At 38.9% G+C, this 18,350-nt stretch overlaps 1 protein-coding gene across 1 annotated transcript; it reads left to right on the forward strand.

The window, feature by feature from the left end:
- The first annotated feature begins 34 nt into the window (after nucleotides 1-34).
- Nucleotides 35-17,067, forward strand: LOC119732207 (protein S-acyltransferase 24-like). Its single transcript, XM_038205639.1, has 9 exons — nucleotides 35-333; nucleotides 12,329-12,584; nucleotides 12,753-12,812; nucleotides 12,986-13,058; nucleotides 13,383-13,561; nucleotides 14,059-14,298; nucleotides 14,886-14,968; nucleotides 15,797-16,005; nucleotides 16,439-17,067. The coding sequence occupies exons 1-9, from the start codon at nucleotides 180-182 to the stop codon at nucleotides 16,925-16,927; spliced, it is 1,743 nt and encodes a 580-aa protein (XP_038061567.1). The 5' UTR covers nucleotides 35-179; the 3' UTR covers nucleotides 16,928-17,067.
- The last annotated feature ends 1,283 nt before the right edge of the window (nucleotides 17,068-18,350 follow it).

The following is an 18,350-nucleotide window of genomic DNA, read 5'->3' on the forward strand; positions in this document are numbered from 1 at the left end:
TAAATTAATGCATCCGCCACGCGCTGCGCGATGCGCCAATCGAGGAATCAGCCAATCAAATCACCGCAAAATCGATGACAAGCTTTACCCCAAACAAACATGGCTGCGCCCATGACTGAGAGTTAATAATCAATGGCCGAACGCACGTCGCCGTTTCAGTCTTGTCTTTGAAATCAAATATGGACCTACCTCCGATCGGCAACCCGTACGCTAATTTTGCGGATGTGAGTGAGCGGAAGAAGGTGTCACTTGCAGACGCAATCCACAATTACCACGGGTACGATGAAATTGTCCAACTCGTTGAAGAAAACCCGGATGCTGTACACACAAAAGGTGACATTCTGTGTAGGCCATACGCTCCGCCTATAGCGTACCCATTCAAATTGGTTAAATATGGGAGGTTGGGGATGGGATGGGATGAAGTTGTGGAGAAGGGGATGGACGAGGATGATGCTGGGGGTGGGGTGGGGTTGGGTGGGGAGGGTAGGGTCAATTTGTTAAATGAAATTGAAATGAACTTAAATCAGGCATGAGAATTTGAGATGAAGCCAAATTTACCGGGTTGCATGGTTCAACATTGTCCCGCTTTATTCAACACGCTCAGTAATTCAATTTATGTATTCCTGAACATTCCCCATCATGCCCATGCTGTTTTGAAGTTGATTCTTGATAAATCATAAATCACGTGGAAAGAACAAGTTCCATAGGCCTACATCACTTGACACCATGTAGGTAGGAAACACCCTCAGGTTGGCGTAGCGGTATTTTCCTCACCTTCCACCGCTATGACCTGGGTTCGAATCCCACCTGGGACAACATGTGGATTGGGTTTTCAGTCCCTACCTGATTCCGTGGGTTTTCCCTAGAATATCTTCTGGGCTTTTCCTCCCACCTCTAAAACTGTAAATTCTTCTCATTGTCTTCTCTCTAAGTTGATGTTTCCCCTGGGATGCTTTGCCGACTGTATGATCTACAGAACCCTAGACTGAGACTGGCCTGAAAAAAAGTCCAAGTGTTTTCTTAGTAAATGTACATTTCCCTGCTAAATTTGACTTTTTTCAAGGACATGTTATCGCTTTCTGATGGCTGATAAGTCATTGCAGGAAAAATTAGTGATGTCGATGTATCATATGGAATTCTTTCCAATCATGTTTGTTTGTTTGCTTTAATATAGAAATAATTCACCCACTTTTACAACTACATATTTTTAATGTCTTTGTTGAAACAAACAGTATGAATCTATGAAACTTGGTGTAGAACTTGCCTTATCATTCTGGAACCAGTCTGACATGGTGACAAATGTAGCATGCCTTTGCATATCACTTATCAGTTTTGAGAATCTGCTTTTTAATTTTATAACTATTTCTAACATCAAACATGTCAAACAATTAAATTAATTAATTATACATTGTTCTTTTATTAGATCATTGATGGATCCAGACAAGTTCATATCACTTTTTGTCAACAAAACCCTTGAAAACTTCTCTTTTTAACAAAGATAGGCCTACTTATTGTCTTTGTTTTCCTTCTTTTTTTTTATATTATAAAACTGTAAATTGAAGTGTGTTTTTTTTTTTAGCTGGATCCATCATTGATTTTTTTTTTTTAAATGATAAAAATCCCATTAGACTAGATGAACATGAATCTTTGCTGTATGTTTTGAAGCAAAACAAGTTGCTTGTGGAAAATAATTCGGTTAAATATTGACTTTTTTAAAATGAATTAAAACTGTTTATATTTGAATGTGTTTTGAAACAAAATTTTCAATTAAAACACGTCCCATAAAACTAGAATCAAACAGGGTGCGTCAAAAAGAAAGTGACCGAGTTAGAAAAAAAAAATATTTTAAAGTACATGTGGCGCGCTCCATTTAATAAAATTAACATAGGAATACTATATTTACCAATATAGTAAATAATGAATGCCCTTAAAATACAAAGAAACATGGTATTTTCCTACATGTACCTCCATGAATGAACAAAAACTTGCAAAGGAAAACAGTCAAATAAATATCAACCATTATCATTTCAGAAAAAAAGACTAGATTTGTTCCTCAATCCAAAACACCAAATCTCACAGTAAAAATAATGTGCAGTATTGACTCAAATTATTAAAATCTAAATTTGTATTTGAATGCCTGTGTACTTGTATGTATGTATGTGTATAATCTCTGGTTATACTTCAAAGCATTTAGCATTCCATGAACAGCTGTAAAAAGGGGTTCTTTTAGTAATTTTAGTAAAACATGCAAGACATCTGACAGCATGGATCAATTCAGTAATTTTTTTCACACGAGTGGAAGAACATGCTCATTTGGTACATTTACATGCTTCAATGGTGTATCAAATTTGATTGGTTTTTAAGGGGAAAAAAATTGATCAAGGTCACTTTCTTTTTGACTCGCCCTGTAGTGCAGAGCATTACAAAGAGATCTACATGTACATTTGTAAGTAAATGTAACTGATAATTTTACAGAGATAAACTGTATTAAACACCAATTTACAATAAGGGACAATGAAAACAATTTAAAAAAAATATATCAGTGTAGGCCTAGTAAAGAAAAACCAGTTTCTCGTCCCTGTGCACCTGCTTCCATTTTCTCGCTCGCGCTCATTTTTAAAATCATACAGTTACAGTATATATTTTGTCTTTTATATTTTGTCTTTTTATTTCAAGCAAAATTGCTATGTAGGCAAATTCAAAAGTATCAGCAAATAAGAGTCGAGAAAATGGACCCGGCAATCTGCCATCTTGGAAAATCTGCCATCTTGAGAAAGAAAAAGGGCTGCCTCGTTTTCAAAAGTTGAGACGTGAAACTTTTTTTTTACTTGGCCTTATGATGGTTACTTAAAACTACATTGTACAATGGTCAAACACAGAAAATTTCACAGATCACGCAGCAATGACACAAAATACCAATTAAAATAATCAATATATAATACCTGACTTGCTTCATCCTAATCAGAACAAACTAATTGTGAAATCATACTCTAATCATTGCTGGAAAATTAAAAACCAACATGATTTTTCTTTCTATCCTTTTTAATTTTGCATACTTTTTCTTTACGTAATAGAAATAATTTTATTTTTGTGGCTCATCAAAGTCCTGGACAAGTTAAAGATTTTTCTATTGTATGTATTCATTCAAATTTTCATCAAACCAAAGTAAATAATTGACCATCATTGGATCAATAAATTTAAAGTTTTGCAATAATTTAGTTGACTCAAAATACTGTATGATTTTCCAATTAGCCTGATGCCGATGAAGTTAGCCAGTTTTTTTAATACACCTCATGTACTTCTAACCACGTCCTACGCGTACATGTAGCTCTATGTTTTACAGGCATGCAACTAATTTCCCTCGGATCAGCTGATTTCCTTGTTTTTCACTTCACACTTAAGCCATTAAAAATTGAAACACTATTCAAAGCCCTCGGTTTTTTTGGCTACTTTCAAGTTGCATGCCTGGTTTTAACTAATTACAAACTTTTTCAGTATATTCACGAAACACACTTTGACATTTTACTCAAGAAATGGTCCACAAAACATCACATCAAATTATTGAGTTTAACTATATTTTATAATTTCAATGGCCAATTATAACTTTTTTATTACAGGTTTAATTAATTTCTAACCTAATGTTTTTTTTGTTTTTTTTTAGATTCATGACAGCCTATAGCTAATTCACTGTTCCACATGTTCTTCAAAAATGTTGGTATTCAACATATTTTTATTTCTTCCAAACATGCAAAATAGGATAACCATTCAAGGAAATGCTGAAATTTTACTGATGAAATTTCCTTGTTTAAAATCTTGAATTTAAAAAAAAATACATATCATTTGCCTCGATTCTCTCCCCCCCCCCCCCAACTTGAAAAATGTATGCACCCCAGGTGCCCCCAAGAAGTTTAACCCTAGTTACGCCACTGTTCTTAATGATTGACAGAGTTTTGAAAAGCTACTGACAGTTTCTAAAAATGAAGTTTCATAAATTTGAACAGTTTGTATAAATGTATGATCCTATATGATTGGTACTTAATCACAGAAGGCATACATGTATACAGGCAGTAACAGAAATCCTCAAAGCAATATCTGTAAACTCAAGTAATAGACAGCACTCATCACAAGAAAATGTATCCTTATTTTTTTTCTCCTCCCATATCATGACTCCATCGCAGATGTGTAAAGAAAGCCAATACGCTCACAATTTGCTTTGTCTAATTACGTTACAATTTTGTGCACATCAATAAAACAAGATATTAGCGTAAACCTCATCATCCAATCATATCACAAATACATTGAATTCGTACATATGTACATGTACATCAGCAACAGCCACGAAGATATTTTGTGCTAATTCACCCACATTACATGTACTGTATGTACATCGAGACTCGCCCTACAACTTTAACCAATGAAAATAACTCGTTCATTTACACACAAATGTAGCTGTAACCATGCAGGCGAAATGCGTGCATCCATGTACAGCGGTTATCCCCCAGTTCTTAAACATAAATTTAAAGACCAACTATTTAATGGATACAATTTGTTTATGGTTCATGATTTTTCTGTAATGAAAATGTTCTGATCCATCAGGGCTGCCTTCATGTGTACACATAAATATGTACAACATGTATGTTTGTTGTACTTACAAATTTAATGTTTTCTCATTCCTATGCAGCACAAGCTTTTTTAATTTTTTTTTTCATCATCGTCTGTGATTGATGCTTTGCATTAGTACTGTTTGTGTACATACTCATATTTACTGTAGACTGAAAAATTAAAAAGGAGACACCATGATAAAGTGGGAGTGTAAACTCTAAATTGTTTCGATAGAGTACATGTATTTTGCTGTATTGATATGAGTTGAAAGAGATAATCTTGTGGTTTGTGTTTTCAGTCATCCTATTGATTCGACTTATGGGACGTTCCGCATTTTCATTTCACTTTTTGCCAAGGAATATGGATTGTGTCCCACCCAGGGAAGCCATTGTATACCTAGGCCATCTATATTGCATGATTGGCAGGGTAAATACCCATGTTTACCATTGAGATGGGTACCATGCGCGAAGCATGCTGTAAACCACCATGCACCTTGAAATCCCTGTGCACAGTTGTTCTGGTTCGCATCATCATTGTCTTTATCCCAGGTTGAGAATTGATAAGTATTGTGATATTGCAGTGCATCACCTGCTGTACTCAACTCATTGTACGAGCCAACATGGAGTGCGTAATTCTGGCCTGTGATAGCAAACTCACCGTACTCTGCCCAAGCCGTGTTGCCCTCCCAGTCCTCCAGGTCAACACGAAGTTGCCATTGTCCAGTCTCTGTAAGGACACGTAGGACTTCATTGCCCAGCCAGAACTCGCCAGAAAGATATCCAAAACCCACTTGGTAGTAAGCCCAGTTAGTGTAGAAGTTAATAGAGCCATCTTGACGTCGCTGAAAAACGATCCAGCCTCCTCCATCGGTCTCCATGTCACAGTAGACATATAAGCCCTTAGCCATACCAGAAGGATAGATGGCGTAGATACCACTCTCACTCATACCAGCTCTCAACAGCATTTGGCAGCTGGGGTACTTGGCAGCAAAAGGTACCGAATAGAAAGAGGTTTCAGAGTTATTGTCAAAGTAGGTACTTCCTTGCTTCTCAATAAAGGCCTGTTGACTTTCACTTCTTGTTTGATTGTTGAGTTCACAAATATGGCTTGTTACATGGTAGTTGAATGATGCACACTGTGGGTCCATAGAGCAGTCCCTCCCACAGATCACAGCAGAAGATACTGTCTTCATCTGAAACACATGACCCTGAAGGACTCGGTTGTTTGCCAAGTAAAAACTGGGAGTCAGCCAATTTAAACACTGACAGAGGCAGTGTTTTGCCACTAAAGCGATAAAGAGTGCTTTGATGGAGATAGTCATCCTGTGTCTAGTTGGAGATGTCTCATCAAAGACAAATAGTGATCCTTGGTTGCAAATCTGGCCTAAGCTAGGCTACAATTTTCAGATCTCTTGCAGTCTGAATATTGTCTTTTTTAGTTTCTTAGTTTTTTTATTCCAAGTCAAACTACCACTGGAATGAATTCATGCGTCTCTACTGGTTGATTCCATCACATTGCGTTACAGGCAGCGTGATATTTGTCTTGATTGTCACTACCCAATCAGATACTTGTAGGCAAACACGGCATAACAACTAGTGGCGTTCTCGAGCATCAGTAATTTTTCACTGGCCTTGGTCATGTTAGCTGGCAAGCTAGGTTACAATTCAAGCTTTATTGAAGCTTCATTTCCCGTGAAATTGAAATTAAGTGAAAGATTGGCCATGCGCAAGGTTTTGAGCTTGTACTTGTATGGAAGTATAGAATAGGTGTTACCTTAGGGACATGTATAAATTTCAATTTTATTAAAAACGTGCTCCACAATCAATATCCTGTAGGTATGGATGTCTGTCGGTTCCCTTGGTAACACACCAACGTAAAGGGAATAGGCAATTAGTTTCAAAGTTTTCAGTATCATTTTTGGTGACTGGTGAATGTATCTGACTTTTGAATGTCATCAACAAAAACACTGATGAGGCACATGCCTTTGAACTGAGAGTGATTAAAGGGTTAATTTGGGGAATTCTTACTTTGTGAGTTTTGTCATCACATTATAAAAAAATTTCTCAAATTCAATCCATAAGCTTAGCTGGACATTTGAGATTGTGTTCATTGTTTCAAAAAAGTTCGTGGTGTTTCCCTACTTGTATGAGTTGAAAAAGACCTTGGTTTTCAATCATTCTAATGATTTGACTTATGGGACTTTCCGTATTTTCATTTCAGTTTGTTTCAAGGAATATGGATCATGTCCCTCCCAGGGAAACCACTGTATACCTAGGCCATCTATATTGCAATATTGGCAGCGAAAATACCTGTGTTTACCATTGAGATGGGTACCAAGCTGGAAGCATGCTGTAAACCACCATGCACCTTCATATCTGTATGCACAGTTGTCCCAGTTCGCATCATTGTCCTTGTCCCTTGTTGTGAATTGATAAGTATTGTGATGTTGCAGTGCATCACCTGCTGTACTCGCAGCACTGTACGTGCCAACATGGAGTGCGTAATTCTGTCCTGTGATAGCAAACTCACCGTACTCTGCCCAAGCTGTGTTGCCCTCCCAGTCTCCAAGGTCTACTCTCAGCTGCCATTGTCCAGTCTCAGTCAGGATGCGTAGAGCGTCATTGCCCAGCCAGAACTCACCAGATAGATCACCAAAGCCAGATTGGTAGTCAGCCCAGTTGCGGTAGAAGTCAACAGAGCCATCCTGACGTCGCTGAAAAACAATCCAGCCTCCTCCATCAGTCTCCATGTCACAGTAGACCTGCAAGCCCTCATCAGCCATGCCAGAAGGATAGATGGTGTAGATACCATTGCCATGATTACCATCTTCTAACAACATCTGACAGTTTATGTGCTTCTTAGCATAGGGTGCCGAAAAGAAAGAAGTTTCGTAGTTATTGTCAAAGTAGGTACTTCCTTGCTTCTCAACAAAGGCCTGTTGACTTTCACTCCTTGTTTGATTGTTGAGTTCACAAATTTTGCTTGTTGCATGATAGTTGAATGATGCACACCGTGGGTCCATAGAGCAGTCCCTCCCACAGATCACAGCAGAAGATGCAGTCTTCATCTGAAACGCATGACTCTGAAGGGCTCGGTTGTTTGCCAAGTAAAAACTGGGAGTCAACCAATTTCCACACTGACAGAGGCAGTGTTTTGCCACTAAAGAGATCAACAGTGCTTTTAAATCAATCATTATGAGTTCCACTCAGTAATCATGTCAATCTTGATTAGCTCACAATGACAAATGAGCTGAAGGCAGACAAACAAAATAAAATGAACTAAAATAACATCACTGATACCGCAGTTGCAATGCTGTGCAAAAATCTGTGATCAGTCTACCCATCAGATAGGCCAACACGCCATACCAACTAGTGGAACAATGCGTCAGTTGTTTATTAGGCTTGGTCTCGTTGCCAACCATGCCAACGTCACAAGCTTTATTGAAGTTTCATTTCTCACAAAATTAAAATTAAGTGAAAGAAGGCCACTCATATAAGGTTTTAGCTTCTAAATGCTTGGCAGTATATAATGGGTAGAACGTATTTCAGTTTTATTGAAATAGTGCTTTGCAATCAATATTCTAGGTATCGATGTTTGTTGGTTTCCTTGGCAATCTACCAACATCAAGAAAACTAGGCTAAGGCATTTAGCCTAGTTTCAAAGCTTTCGGTGTTGCTTTGGTGCTTGCTATTGAATTTCATCGACAAAAAACACTGAGGCACTTTGTTAACTTTGTACTTAGTTAACAAAGGGTGAACTAGGAAAAACACCTGCTTTTGCATTTTTTGTCGTCATATTTATTAAAAAGGTGTCCAGTGAAATCCATCCATTGGTAAATTTGTTTTGTTAAAATTTGGAAATAAAAATCCTTTTTCCCAGAATATTTAAGGTTCTAAAGAGTAAGATGAAAAAATATTTCTTGAAAAAAAAAAATCATTTTCATTAAAATTAAAAAAAAAATTACGAAAATAGTTTTAAAAGTGGAATGATCATTTCTGTGTGGATGGTGGTTTCCATGGCAATCTACCAGTGTCAAAAGAAAAAGCAAATGGTTTCAATGCATTCAGGGTTGCATTTGTGATGAAGGTGCCTGGCAATTTAATTAATCGACAGAAGCACATTTGTTCATAACCGTGACTGAGAGTGAAACAGAGGATGATGGAACAACATTCAGAAAGTTAAGATGGATTGAACGCATGCGTCACAGCTTTCTCGGCAACACATTCCTTAAGTTAACGTACAGTGTATCTGAAGTTGACGAATTTAATATTATGGGCTTGTTTCTCAGTGATTATTATGTACAGGCTCTGAAAAGACCTCAGGATGACCTTAATTAAGGGAATGGTACACGTACATGTTGTATTTTACCCTGAAAAGTCAAGTTGTTTAACAGACTTTATGATGCGGCTTATTTTCCTGTTAAGTCAAGATTATTGTCTGCTGTTTTTGGTTTGTGATTTTGTGGCTTTTGAGGGGAAACGTTTTACTACATGTTTACTTTTCGCAGAGTGTGAGTGAGATGTAAACTAGATGTGCAGCGGCAGTTTGGTTGTTATTTTTGTTTTTTTTGCAATGAAAGCCACGTACATCATTTATGTTAATGTTGTCTAATCATAGCATTATCATGCCCTGGTGTAACATTTCAAAGAAATCAGGATATTCAAAGAAATCAGCCATGGGAGGATGACTGTTGTCATTCAGCACAAGACTTAACAATTGTATCAATGTCGATAGGACTGCATCACACTGCTGTTGTAGATTTTATGGTTCAACAAGTATTTGTGTAGGGTTGGTTGTTATATAACATCTCATGTGTAGATTTTATGGTTCAACAAGTATTTGTGTAGGGTTGGTTGTTATTTTTTCCTCAGACTTAAATTGAAACACTAATAAGGCCCCTGTATTGCATTATCTCAGTAAACCATGTCTGAAGGATATCCTTTATTGACAAGGTGATCTTTAGTCTTGCTCGTAGATCACACCAGAAGGTACTCTCATTTGATACACATATAACACTGAATGATTAAATTCCAAGAACAAAATCTTGATATTAAATGTAAAAATACGTACTGCGGACCATAACATGTTTGTGCCAGTGCCAGGGAACACGCTTCAATTTAAGATGGTATTTGCTATCCAGGTACGTGTATATCAACATGCAATTAAAAAACAATTCTGTTTAACTTGCTACTTGATATTTCCTAGGCTGATTAAACGTCCCTTATTTTCATATTGCAGTATTTTTGGGAATGGTAACGGTGTCGTTTCCACTGGTTCCATTGTAAACCTCCATATGTGTCTATTCTATCAGCATACTGAAGATATTGACCATTCAGACTAGATGTTGCACATCCATGAAACCACCATGCACCTTGATATTGGCGTGCACAGTTGTATATCGAGTTACTGTCATTGTCCTGATCCATTGTTGAGAATTGACGTGTACTGTGTTGTGTCAGTGAGTCACCTGCTGTACTCGAGGGATTATATGAGCCAACATTGAGTGTGTATTTCTGACCTGTGACACTAAACTCACCGTACTCTGCCCAAGCCTTGTTGCCCTCCCAATCCTCCAGGTCTACACGCAGTTGCCATTTGCCTGTCTTGGTAAGGATGCGTAGAGCTTCATTCCCCAGCCAGAACTCACCGGATGAATTGCCAAAGCCAGACTGGTAGTCAGTCCAGTTGCGGTAGAAGTCAACAGAGCCATCTTGACGTCGCTGAAAGACAATCCAGCCTCCTCCATCAGTCTCCATGTCACAGTAGACCTGCAAGCCCTCATCAGCCATGCCAGAAGGATAGATGGTGTAGATGCCACTGTCCAAGTAACAGGCTCTCAGCAACATCAGACAGCTTTTGTACGTGTAGGTCTTACCATAGGGTACCGAAAGCAAAGGGGTTTCATGGCTGTCATCAAAGTAGATGCTTCCTTGCTTTTCAACTAAAGCACATGGACTGCTGATTCTTGTTTGAGTGTTCAGTTCACAGAAATGGCTTTTTGAATTGTAGTTAAATGATGCACAGTTTGGATTCGCAGAGCAGTCCCTCCCACAGATCACAGCAGAAGATACCGTCTTCGTCTGAAACACATGACCCCGAAGGGCTTGGTTGTTTGCAAAGTAAAAAGTGGGAGTGTATCGGCGGAAACTCTGACTGTGACAGCTTTTTGCCATGAAAGCCAGAAACAGCGTTGCTACAACAAGTTTCATCTTGTACCTCGATATTGATGTCTAAATGCAATTAAGTAAAGAACCGGAGGTATAGAATAGACAGTTTGCATCTGTGATCATTCCAGATGTAGTACATGTAGTTCATGCCTTGAATTCTGGCATACTGCTGCAGATCTAACCCAACTTTTTCTGACCGACTACTGCAAGAGTAAAGGTGTGAGTTTGGTATAAGGTGTGGCATCAGGCAGTCTTTAGGGATCCCTCATCAGCCAAAGTCGAGCAACCAATTAACCCCTGGCAATCCTGTTCCTTGCGTAGATTCCAGACTTATTCTGTAGATTACACTCACAGAACTATGCCTTTATACTTAAACCAAATCAGTGTGTACTGGCATCTGTTGCCTCATGACTGATGCTCACTGAATAGACGCAAACTGCAGTTTTGTTTCTTTCCATCTTCAGCACCAGTTATTTAACGACTGAGAGAAAACACATCGGTTAGTTGTCATGGTTATTACGTGTGCCACGTTTCATTGTTACAATGTAATTCAGGTACCAGTTAGGAGTCGGCAGAACAGTTTTTTTGTTGTTTGGGGGAAAATCAATGATAACCTGATTAAGCGAACAATGGCCGGTTCACGTGCCACCATCCACTTTGTTCTAGCTAAATTGAAGCGGTGCCCTACTGATGAAGTGACCAAGAAAATCAATCAAAACATGATTGGGCTTGCAGTGGTTCCCATGGTAATCTGTATATTATTGGAAAAAAGTCTTTGTGTGCAAAATGAAAACTGACCGTGAATGAGATGAGAACTGGACGTGCAGAGATATATTTTTTTTTTTCCAATTACCCTCGCCAGAAGAGACGATCACATATCCCCAAAAAGTTCCTTACAACACACGAGTGGCACAGTCAGTTAGAAATTAAGTGACAAACTCTGCAATCTGCATGATTAAATCATTAAGCATAAGATGCTAGCTGAGGAATCATGTCATGTTATAAGGCCAAAACAAAAATAGTTGGTCTCTGGTCAGACTAAAGTTCTGGAATTACAATGCGGCGACGCATTTTTTTTTTTTTCAAGGTTGGATTGTACAGACAAGGTGGATCCTACATGTATTTTGCTTTTTTTTCCTCATATACATTGCTGTCGTCCATCATTTGTCTTTGTGCAATTTCCCCATTCCTCTTGGTGCTCCTTGGCACAAAAATTTGAGGTGGTGCGGCAATAGAGATCGCTGTTGCAGCTACCACAGAAAATTTGAGAGAAAAAAAAGATTGATTAAAATTCGACGCGCACTGACCAGAGACCGACTATTTTTGAGGCAGGGGATGATCTCAAAGAGTTACAAGTTATATGCAGGTGATAAAATCTCTGCCTAGTTTTGAGAAAAACAAGAGTGAAAAGAAAGTGTTACGTTTTAAATGTATATATGTGCATTGTATACTGGTTAGAGGCAGCACACTTGCACAAAAAATGTTTCATTTCTTGGCCCCTTTGGGTAACATGAAAGACCTCAGTAATGAGCAAATGTTTGCAATCCACTTTTAATCAGGCTGGCACGGTCTGACACCTCTGCACAAAGCAGCACTTCGCGGGGATCCCAAGATCACACGCCTGCTGCTGGCTCATGGAGCCAGCGTCAACGAGCCCAACGACTACGGGGAGACAGCGCTCCATTATGCCTGCAAACGAGGGGCCCTCGTGAATATTCATGCCCTGCTGGAAGAGGCAGAGGTCAAAGGTGATGTGTGGCACAGAGACTTTGCCGGGAGGAACTGTATTCACCATGCTGCAGCAGGTGGCAGTGTGTAAGTATGAGATGTTTTAAAAATATGAACAGTCGGTTGAGAATCTGAATTATTTGCATTAGGCCAAAAAGTGATCTCATAGCCATCACTCCAAAATCTGGAAAATTGGTTTTTGATTTGGAAGGATTGTTTGATATATTTCATGCTGATTTGTTTCCTTTGTTGCAGGTTAACCCTCCACTACTTGTCGGAGGTACATGGGATGGCATTCCATGACAGAGACGCCAAGTAAGTTACCACAAATAATGCCAAAATCTTCTCATAGAATACAAGTCTAATCTGTAGGACTTATTGCAAAAGACAATTCCATGAAATACACCGTCCGAAGTGTACAATTTTCGTACTTTCCTTTTAAATTGTGAATTCAAACCAGTTAAATTGAGAATTTATTCATTTTTTAGTGGTCAAACACCCCTGCATGTTGTTTGCCTACAAGGTTTCCAGGATGCCATCAAATACCTGCTGAAGAATGACGTAAGTTTGGTTTTCTAAAAATATATATTTTCTGACTGACTGACTGTTCTATACTTAAAAGGTAAAACATATGAGAAAAGAATGAAAAAGGGATGTCCTAAGGGATAAGCAAAATTGAGGAATGAAACTACTTGCTTAAAATGCCTTTTGCAGAGTATTGTTTGTTAACCTATTAATTTGTTTACTCTCAGAGCTTACCTTGACGGATAACAACGGGAACACATCATAATGGATGAGCAAAAATGAAAAGAAAGCAAGATATTTAAATTAAAAGCCTTTCACAGAGTTTTATATTTGAAGTCTGCAAATATTTTTAATTTACAGAGATCAGAGCTTACCTGGACGGATAACAATGGCAACATACCGCTGCACATAGCATGCATCAATGCCCTGAGTGAGGCTTGCTGGATCCTGCTGCAGCATGGTAACTGCAGCATGCTGCGGGTCACCAACAACCTGGGTCAGACGCCGCTGCAAGTACTCGTAGAGGGGCGGTCCGCAAAGTAAATGCTTTCTTCTTTTTTGCTCAAGAATCAATACAGATGTTCAAGTTGATTATTGTAATGCTAAACATCACATAGTTCACATGTACATGTATGTAGCCTATTATTCACATATTAAGCTAAGCTAAGTATTGGACCATTACTGTTGTTTTACACATAATTAAAATTTAAATTAGACTAGCACTACCTTACAACATACTAAAAAAATGATATAGTTAATAAGACAGTTTTTAATAATGAAAATAGTTCAACTATTGTGATAGGGAGATTCCCGTTACAGACTTTTACTCGAGGTAGAGTGAAGGTTGAGGTTGTGCAGATATATTGCAAAAATGAGCAGCATTCCGCTTTGGGGAGTGTTCTGAAAGCAGCTTTGTAAAAAATAAGGTACATCATGATGGAGGGCAATTTTGCACAATGTCTAGTTGGTGAAGTGATTGTTCGATTAACCACTTGGATAAAAAAAAAAACAAATTGAAATATTTTCTTATTTGCAGCCACCACTATTTGTTCAAGGAGATGAGTTACTGGGCGGACTCCAAGACCCCCAAACTGCCACCCAAGGGCCCTCTCTTCACCTGGTACTTCATGCTGACCCTCCCGGCCCACTTCTTTGCTCTCATTCTCATCGTTCATCTGGTCATTCCTCGCTATGGAGCTGTCTTCGTCACAGCAGCCACTGCTTGTTTGATATTTTACATCGGTAACCAGGGTCACCGGCTCACTCACATTTCCAGGTAATGTAGACAGATGAAGTTTTATGTCCAATGCTGTTTTGGGACAGTCTGTTCTGTGAAATTTTGTTCAGTGGATCAGTCGTCTGTACACACTTTATGATATGATTGTGGTGTTGGAGATGGCAGGAAACATTTAAAGTTCAAGGGGAGTCAGGTTGGCGTAGTGGTACTTTCCTCGTCTTCCACCGCGGTGACCCGGGTTCGAATCCCGCCCGGGCCAATATGTGGATTGGGTTTTCAGTCCCTACCTGATTCCATGGGTTTTCTTCAGAATATTCCTCTGGGCTTTTCCTCCCACCTCTAAAACTGAAATTTCTTCTCAGTGTCTTCTCTCTACAGGTTTCTTCAGGCTTCCAATCTACAGTGCTTATAATTAGGGTACTTTTGAGGAATCCTTGGTTTCATTACCAGAAAGAAATGAAATAAAGTTGGCACAGTGACAAATACATCATTCTGTTAACTTTTGGGAAGCCATGCATTCCATAGTTAGGTTGACCATTACACACTGATTTTACTTTGTGAACATGTTTTGTAATTGAGATTATTTTAACTTGTGAATTTTGTTTTGCTTTTTTCCCATGATACAGATGGTCAAATCCTGTGTACTGTGGTGCCTTTGCTGCAGGCCTCTTTCACACGATACTCTGTTTTTGCTGCAAGTTGCTCCCAGATATCCTTTGAAACATTCATGTTTGCTTATAATTGATGCCTTCAACTGACATTAATATTATTTTTTTTAAGGTACATCACTTTGAAGTTCCTTAATCAGGACTGCGTATTTGCAATTTTCTTAAAGGAAAAAGACAACTTCCTCCTGCAAATGACACACTGCATTAGAAAAGTGAAAAGAAACCAACATGAAAAACCAACTTCAGGGCATTGTTATCTTTATTGGTCATCGGGTTTCAGGTAAAACATGTGCAAGTATTTACAACTACACTCTCTGGCACCAAATACATGCCACAACTGTCACCTACAAATGTAGTGCCGGAATGCTGTCACTAAGACTGCATCTGACTCTACGTTGCAGCCACACACTACATCTACGACTTTGTTTCAACCCTGGGAATTGTCCCAACTGAAAAAATAACTGTGGTTTTTTGTGGTTAAGAATACAGCACCCGATTTCATCAAACTCTTCATAACTTACGATGCATCGCAGCGCTGCGACGCGTAGTATCTCTACGATGCGTTGCACTTACGACGCGTCCTGCGAACCACTTCACTAAACACGTAAGTGCGACGCGTTGAAGGTGTATTTATGGCACAACTCGGTGACTGTTTTATGTATTTAGTCAGTGAACAGTAAAAAGTCGTCTGATATTCAACAAAGAGCATCTCCGCCCAAAATTTGTTAAAACGACAAATAAAATGGCTGCTGTGTGATGCGACGTGTTACACGTCGTAACTCGAGTTGCGACGCGTCGCAACGCTTTGTGAAATCGGGTGCAGTAAAGATTTCATGTATGTGCTGATAAACCTTGACCTATCTGTGTACTGCTATGGCCAGTCAACACCTACATCCATCTGCTGATTGATCTACCAGTGCTCATCAGCATCATGTACTTGTACGTGGTGCTTCTGCTCCGTGATCCCGGCAAGTGTACATTCTCAAAGGCTGGTCCGTCCACGGAGGAACCTTTTCTCGGCATCAGACATGTAGCAACGGGAGAGGTCAATTATGAGGGCTTCTGCGGACCTTGCGAGGTATTCTGTTAATTTTCAATATTATGGGGTTGCCTAATCATGCCAACTATTTTTTTCAGTTGTGCAGTATTCTTACAAGTGAACTGCAAACTGACTTGGATAAATTAGACACAGTCTTAAAATTCTTGTGTTAAAACTGTCTGTGAAGATTTTATTATCTCGAAATATTAGTATGGATGTAGAAAATGAGTGGTGTCCAGAAACTAAGCAGAAATCAGGCAGAATGTTTTCTGTTTTATATAAAATTCATATATTTAATTATTTTAAATAATAAATGCAAAACATTTAACTCATTCTTCAGGACGAAAAAGCCACTAAAGCTTTTTAAGGCATAAACATGAGGGAAGTAAGGGGCTTTTTGGGGTTTTTTTTGTGCCTTCATTATATTTTAAACTTGCCCTGTATTATTCTTCCTTTTTTCTCCAACCACAAGATCGTCATCCCCGAGCGAGCCAGACACTGTAAGCTCTGCGAGCAATGCATGCTGAACATGGACCACCACTGTCTCTTCCTGCTTCGCTGCATCGCTAAAGACAACCACCGACACTTTGTCCTGCTCATCCTCCTGACGCTGTTGTCTCAGATTCTCTTCCTGGTCTACTCCTTTCAGTATCTGGGTCTCCTGTACCCAGGCCACGCGCTGTGGGACATTGGGGTAGCCATTGTCCACCGGCATGGTTGGATGTGGGGGTTATGGCTGCTTAACGTCCCTTCCATCCTGTGGGGTGTGTCGCTGCTTCGCATGCAGCTACAGCTAGTAGCAAAGGGTCTCACTATGGTCTGGCACCCGAAGTCCAACAAGATGAAGAACATCAGTGGGGCCAGGCTGTCCCGGTCAGACAAGCTCAGGAACTTGAGGAATTTTGTCGCTGGGCGGAGGACTTTCACAGCAATGGAGTTGAGCGAGTTGCAGAAAGTCTGATACTTACAAGCTGTGACATTTTTAGCTTGGATTTCAAAAGTTTCTAATTTTCTTTTTATTGACTGCAGTGATTGTGATGTGATATAGTACTGAAATTACAATATTAAAAGACGTGACTTCCCACTACGAGCCACCATGAATCAGCTGTATTTGTTGTCATTGATTTCATCAATACCACAATGTAACAACAAACACTTTTTTGTAAGGGAAAGTTTTTATGACCTTGTATTTATAAGTTGAAATAGGCATGACATTTAAAGGAATCCTGTTTGCTGTAATATTAAATGCTTGTATATATGTAATGTAAGTGTTAGCTGTGCTATTGTTCAACTAGAGTCCAATTGTAGAAAATCCTCACACTTGTCAGTACTAAATATTTCGGAACTGCTGGACCAAGCACTATTATCCAAAGTCTGGTCTAGTTGTTCTTATGTACACATTCAGAGATTATTTTTAACCTAAGGTGGAGGTTGGAAATTTTGCCAAATCCACCACACCAAAACTAGTACCTCTATCTTTTACACTTTATCATATTTTAGGTCGTAAAGTTGGAGAGCAGTAAGAAAAAATTTCCCCAAGAGCTTTTTAGAGTGAAGTTATTTTTAAAATAATTAGCATTTTACTGTAATTCATGAATAAATGGCATTGTTTTAAAATTATGTTTTGTATAAATTGGTTTGGTTAAAAAGCTAAGGTTCCTTTCTTTTTTATTGATTGTGGTGGAATAGACTTCACCGTTGCACTCGGCCTTGTTATACATATATAGCACTATTGTCTAAGAATAACATTGTGTACTGTACAAAAATTACTGTTGAATCATAAGCATCAATAATTTTCCCACTGCAATAACATGTTAATTGTCCGCCGTGGAAACAATTTTGACTCCATTAGGCCTAATCCTAACCACTGATCTCTATATAAAGACTGGATAGCTAATAAAGAGCCGCACAATGTACGAATTTGACGCCATATTGGTGAGACCGGCTGGTGATCTACAAAGGACAAGTTGCCGTCTTTATGGACAGCTTGATTTCTTTTGTAACGTCGCGGCTCACTTGACTTATATTTTGGCCACCACCACTGACCAACTGACCAAGGTTTACTACAATTTTTCTAATGTCGTGGTTACTTTTATAATGCCGCAAATCACTTTTTCGGCGTTTTTGAAATAATAATCACTACGGAAATGTGTTCCTTTTAGAACATCATAATATGTGTACGTGACCAAAATGCGCGTCAACTGTTGATACAACGCGCGCGTTTTTACGCGTAGAACGTTCGTATTATACGCGGCCATCTTTGTGAGACCGGGGGCGAATTGGTCAATATGCAAAGTCTACTGTGTGAATGTTGTATGCATATCCGCTATCCAGTCTTTATATAGAGATCAGTGATCCTAACTCGTGATACTGAAAATATGCAG

This window comes from Patiria miniata, unplaced genomic scaffold (genome assembly GCF_015706575.1).
Source record: "Patiria miniata isolate m_02_andy unplaced genomic scaffold, ASM1570657v1 HiC_scaffold_24, whole genome shotgun sequence".
Lineage (NCBI taxonomy): Eukaryota > Metazoa > Echinodermata > Asteroidea > Valvatida > Asterinidae > Patiria > Patiria miniata.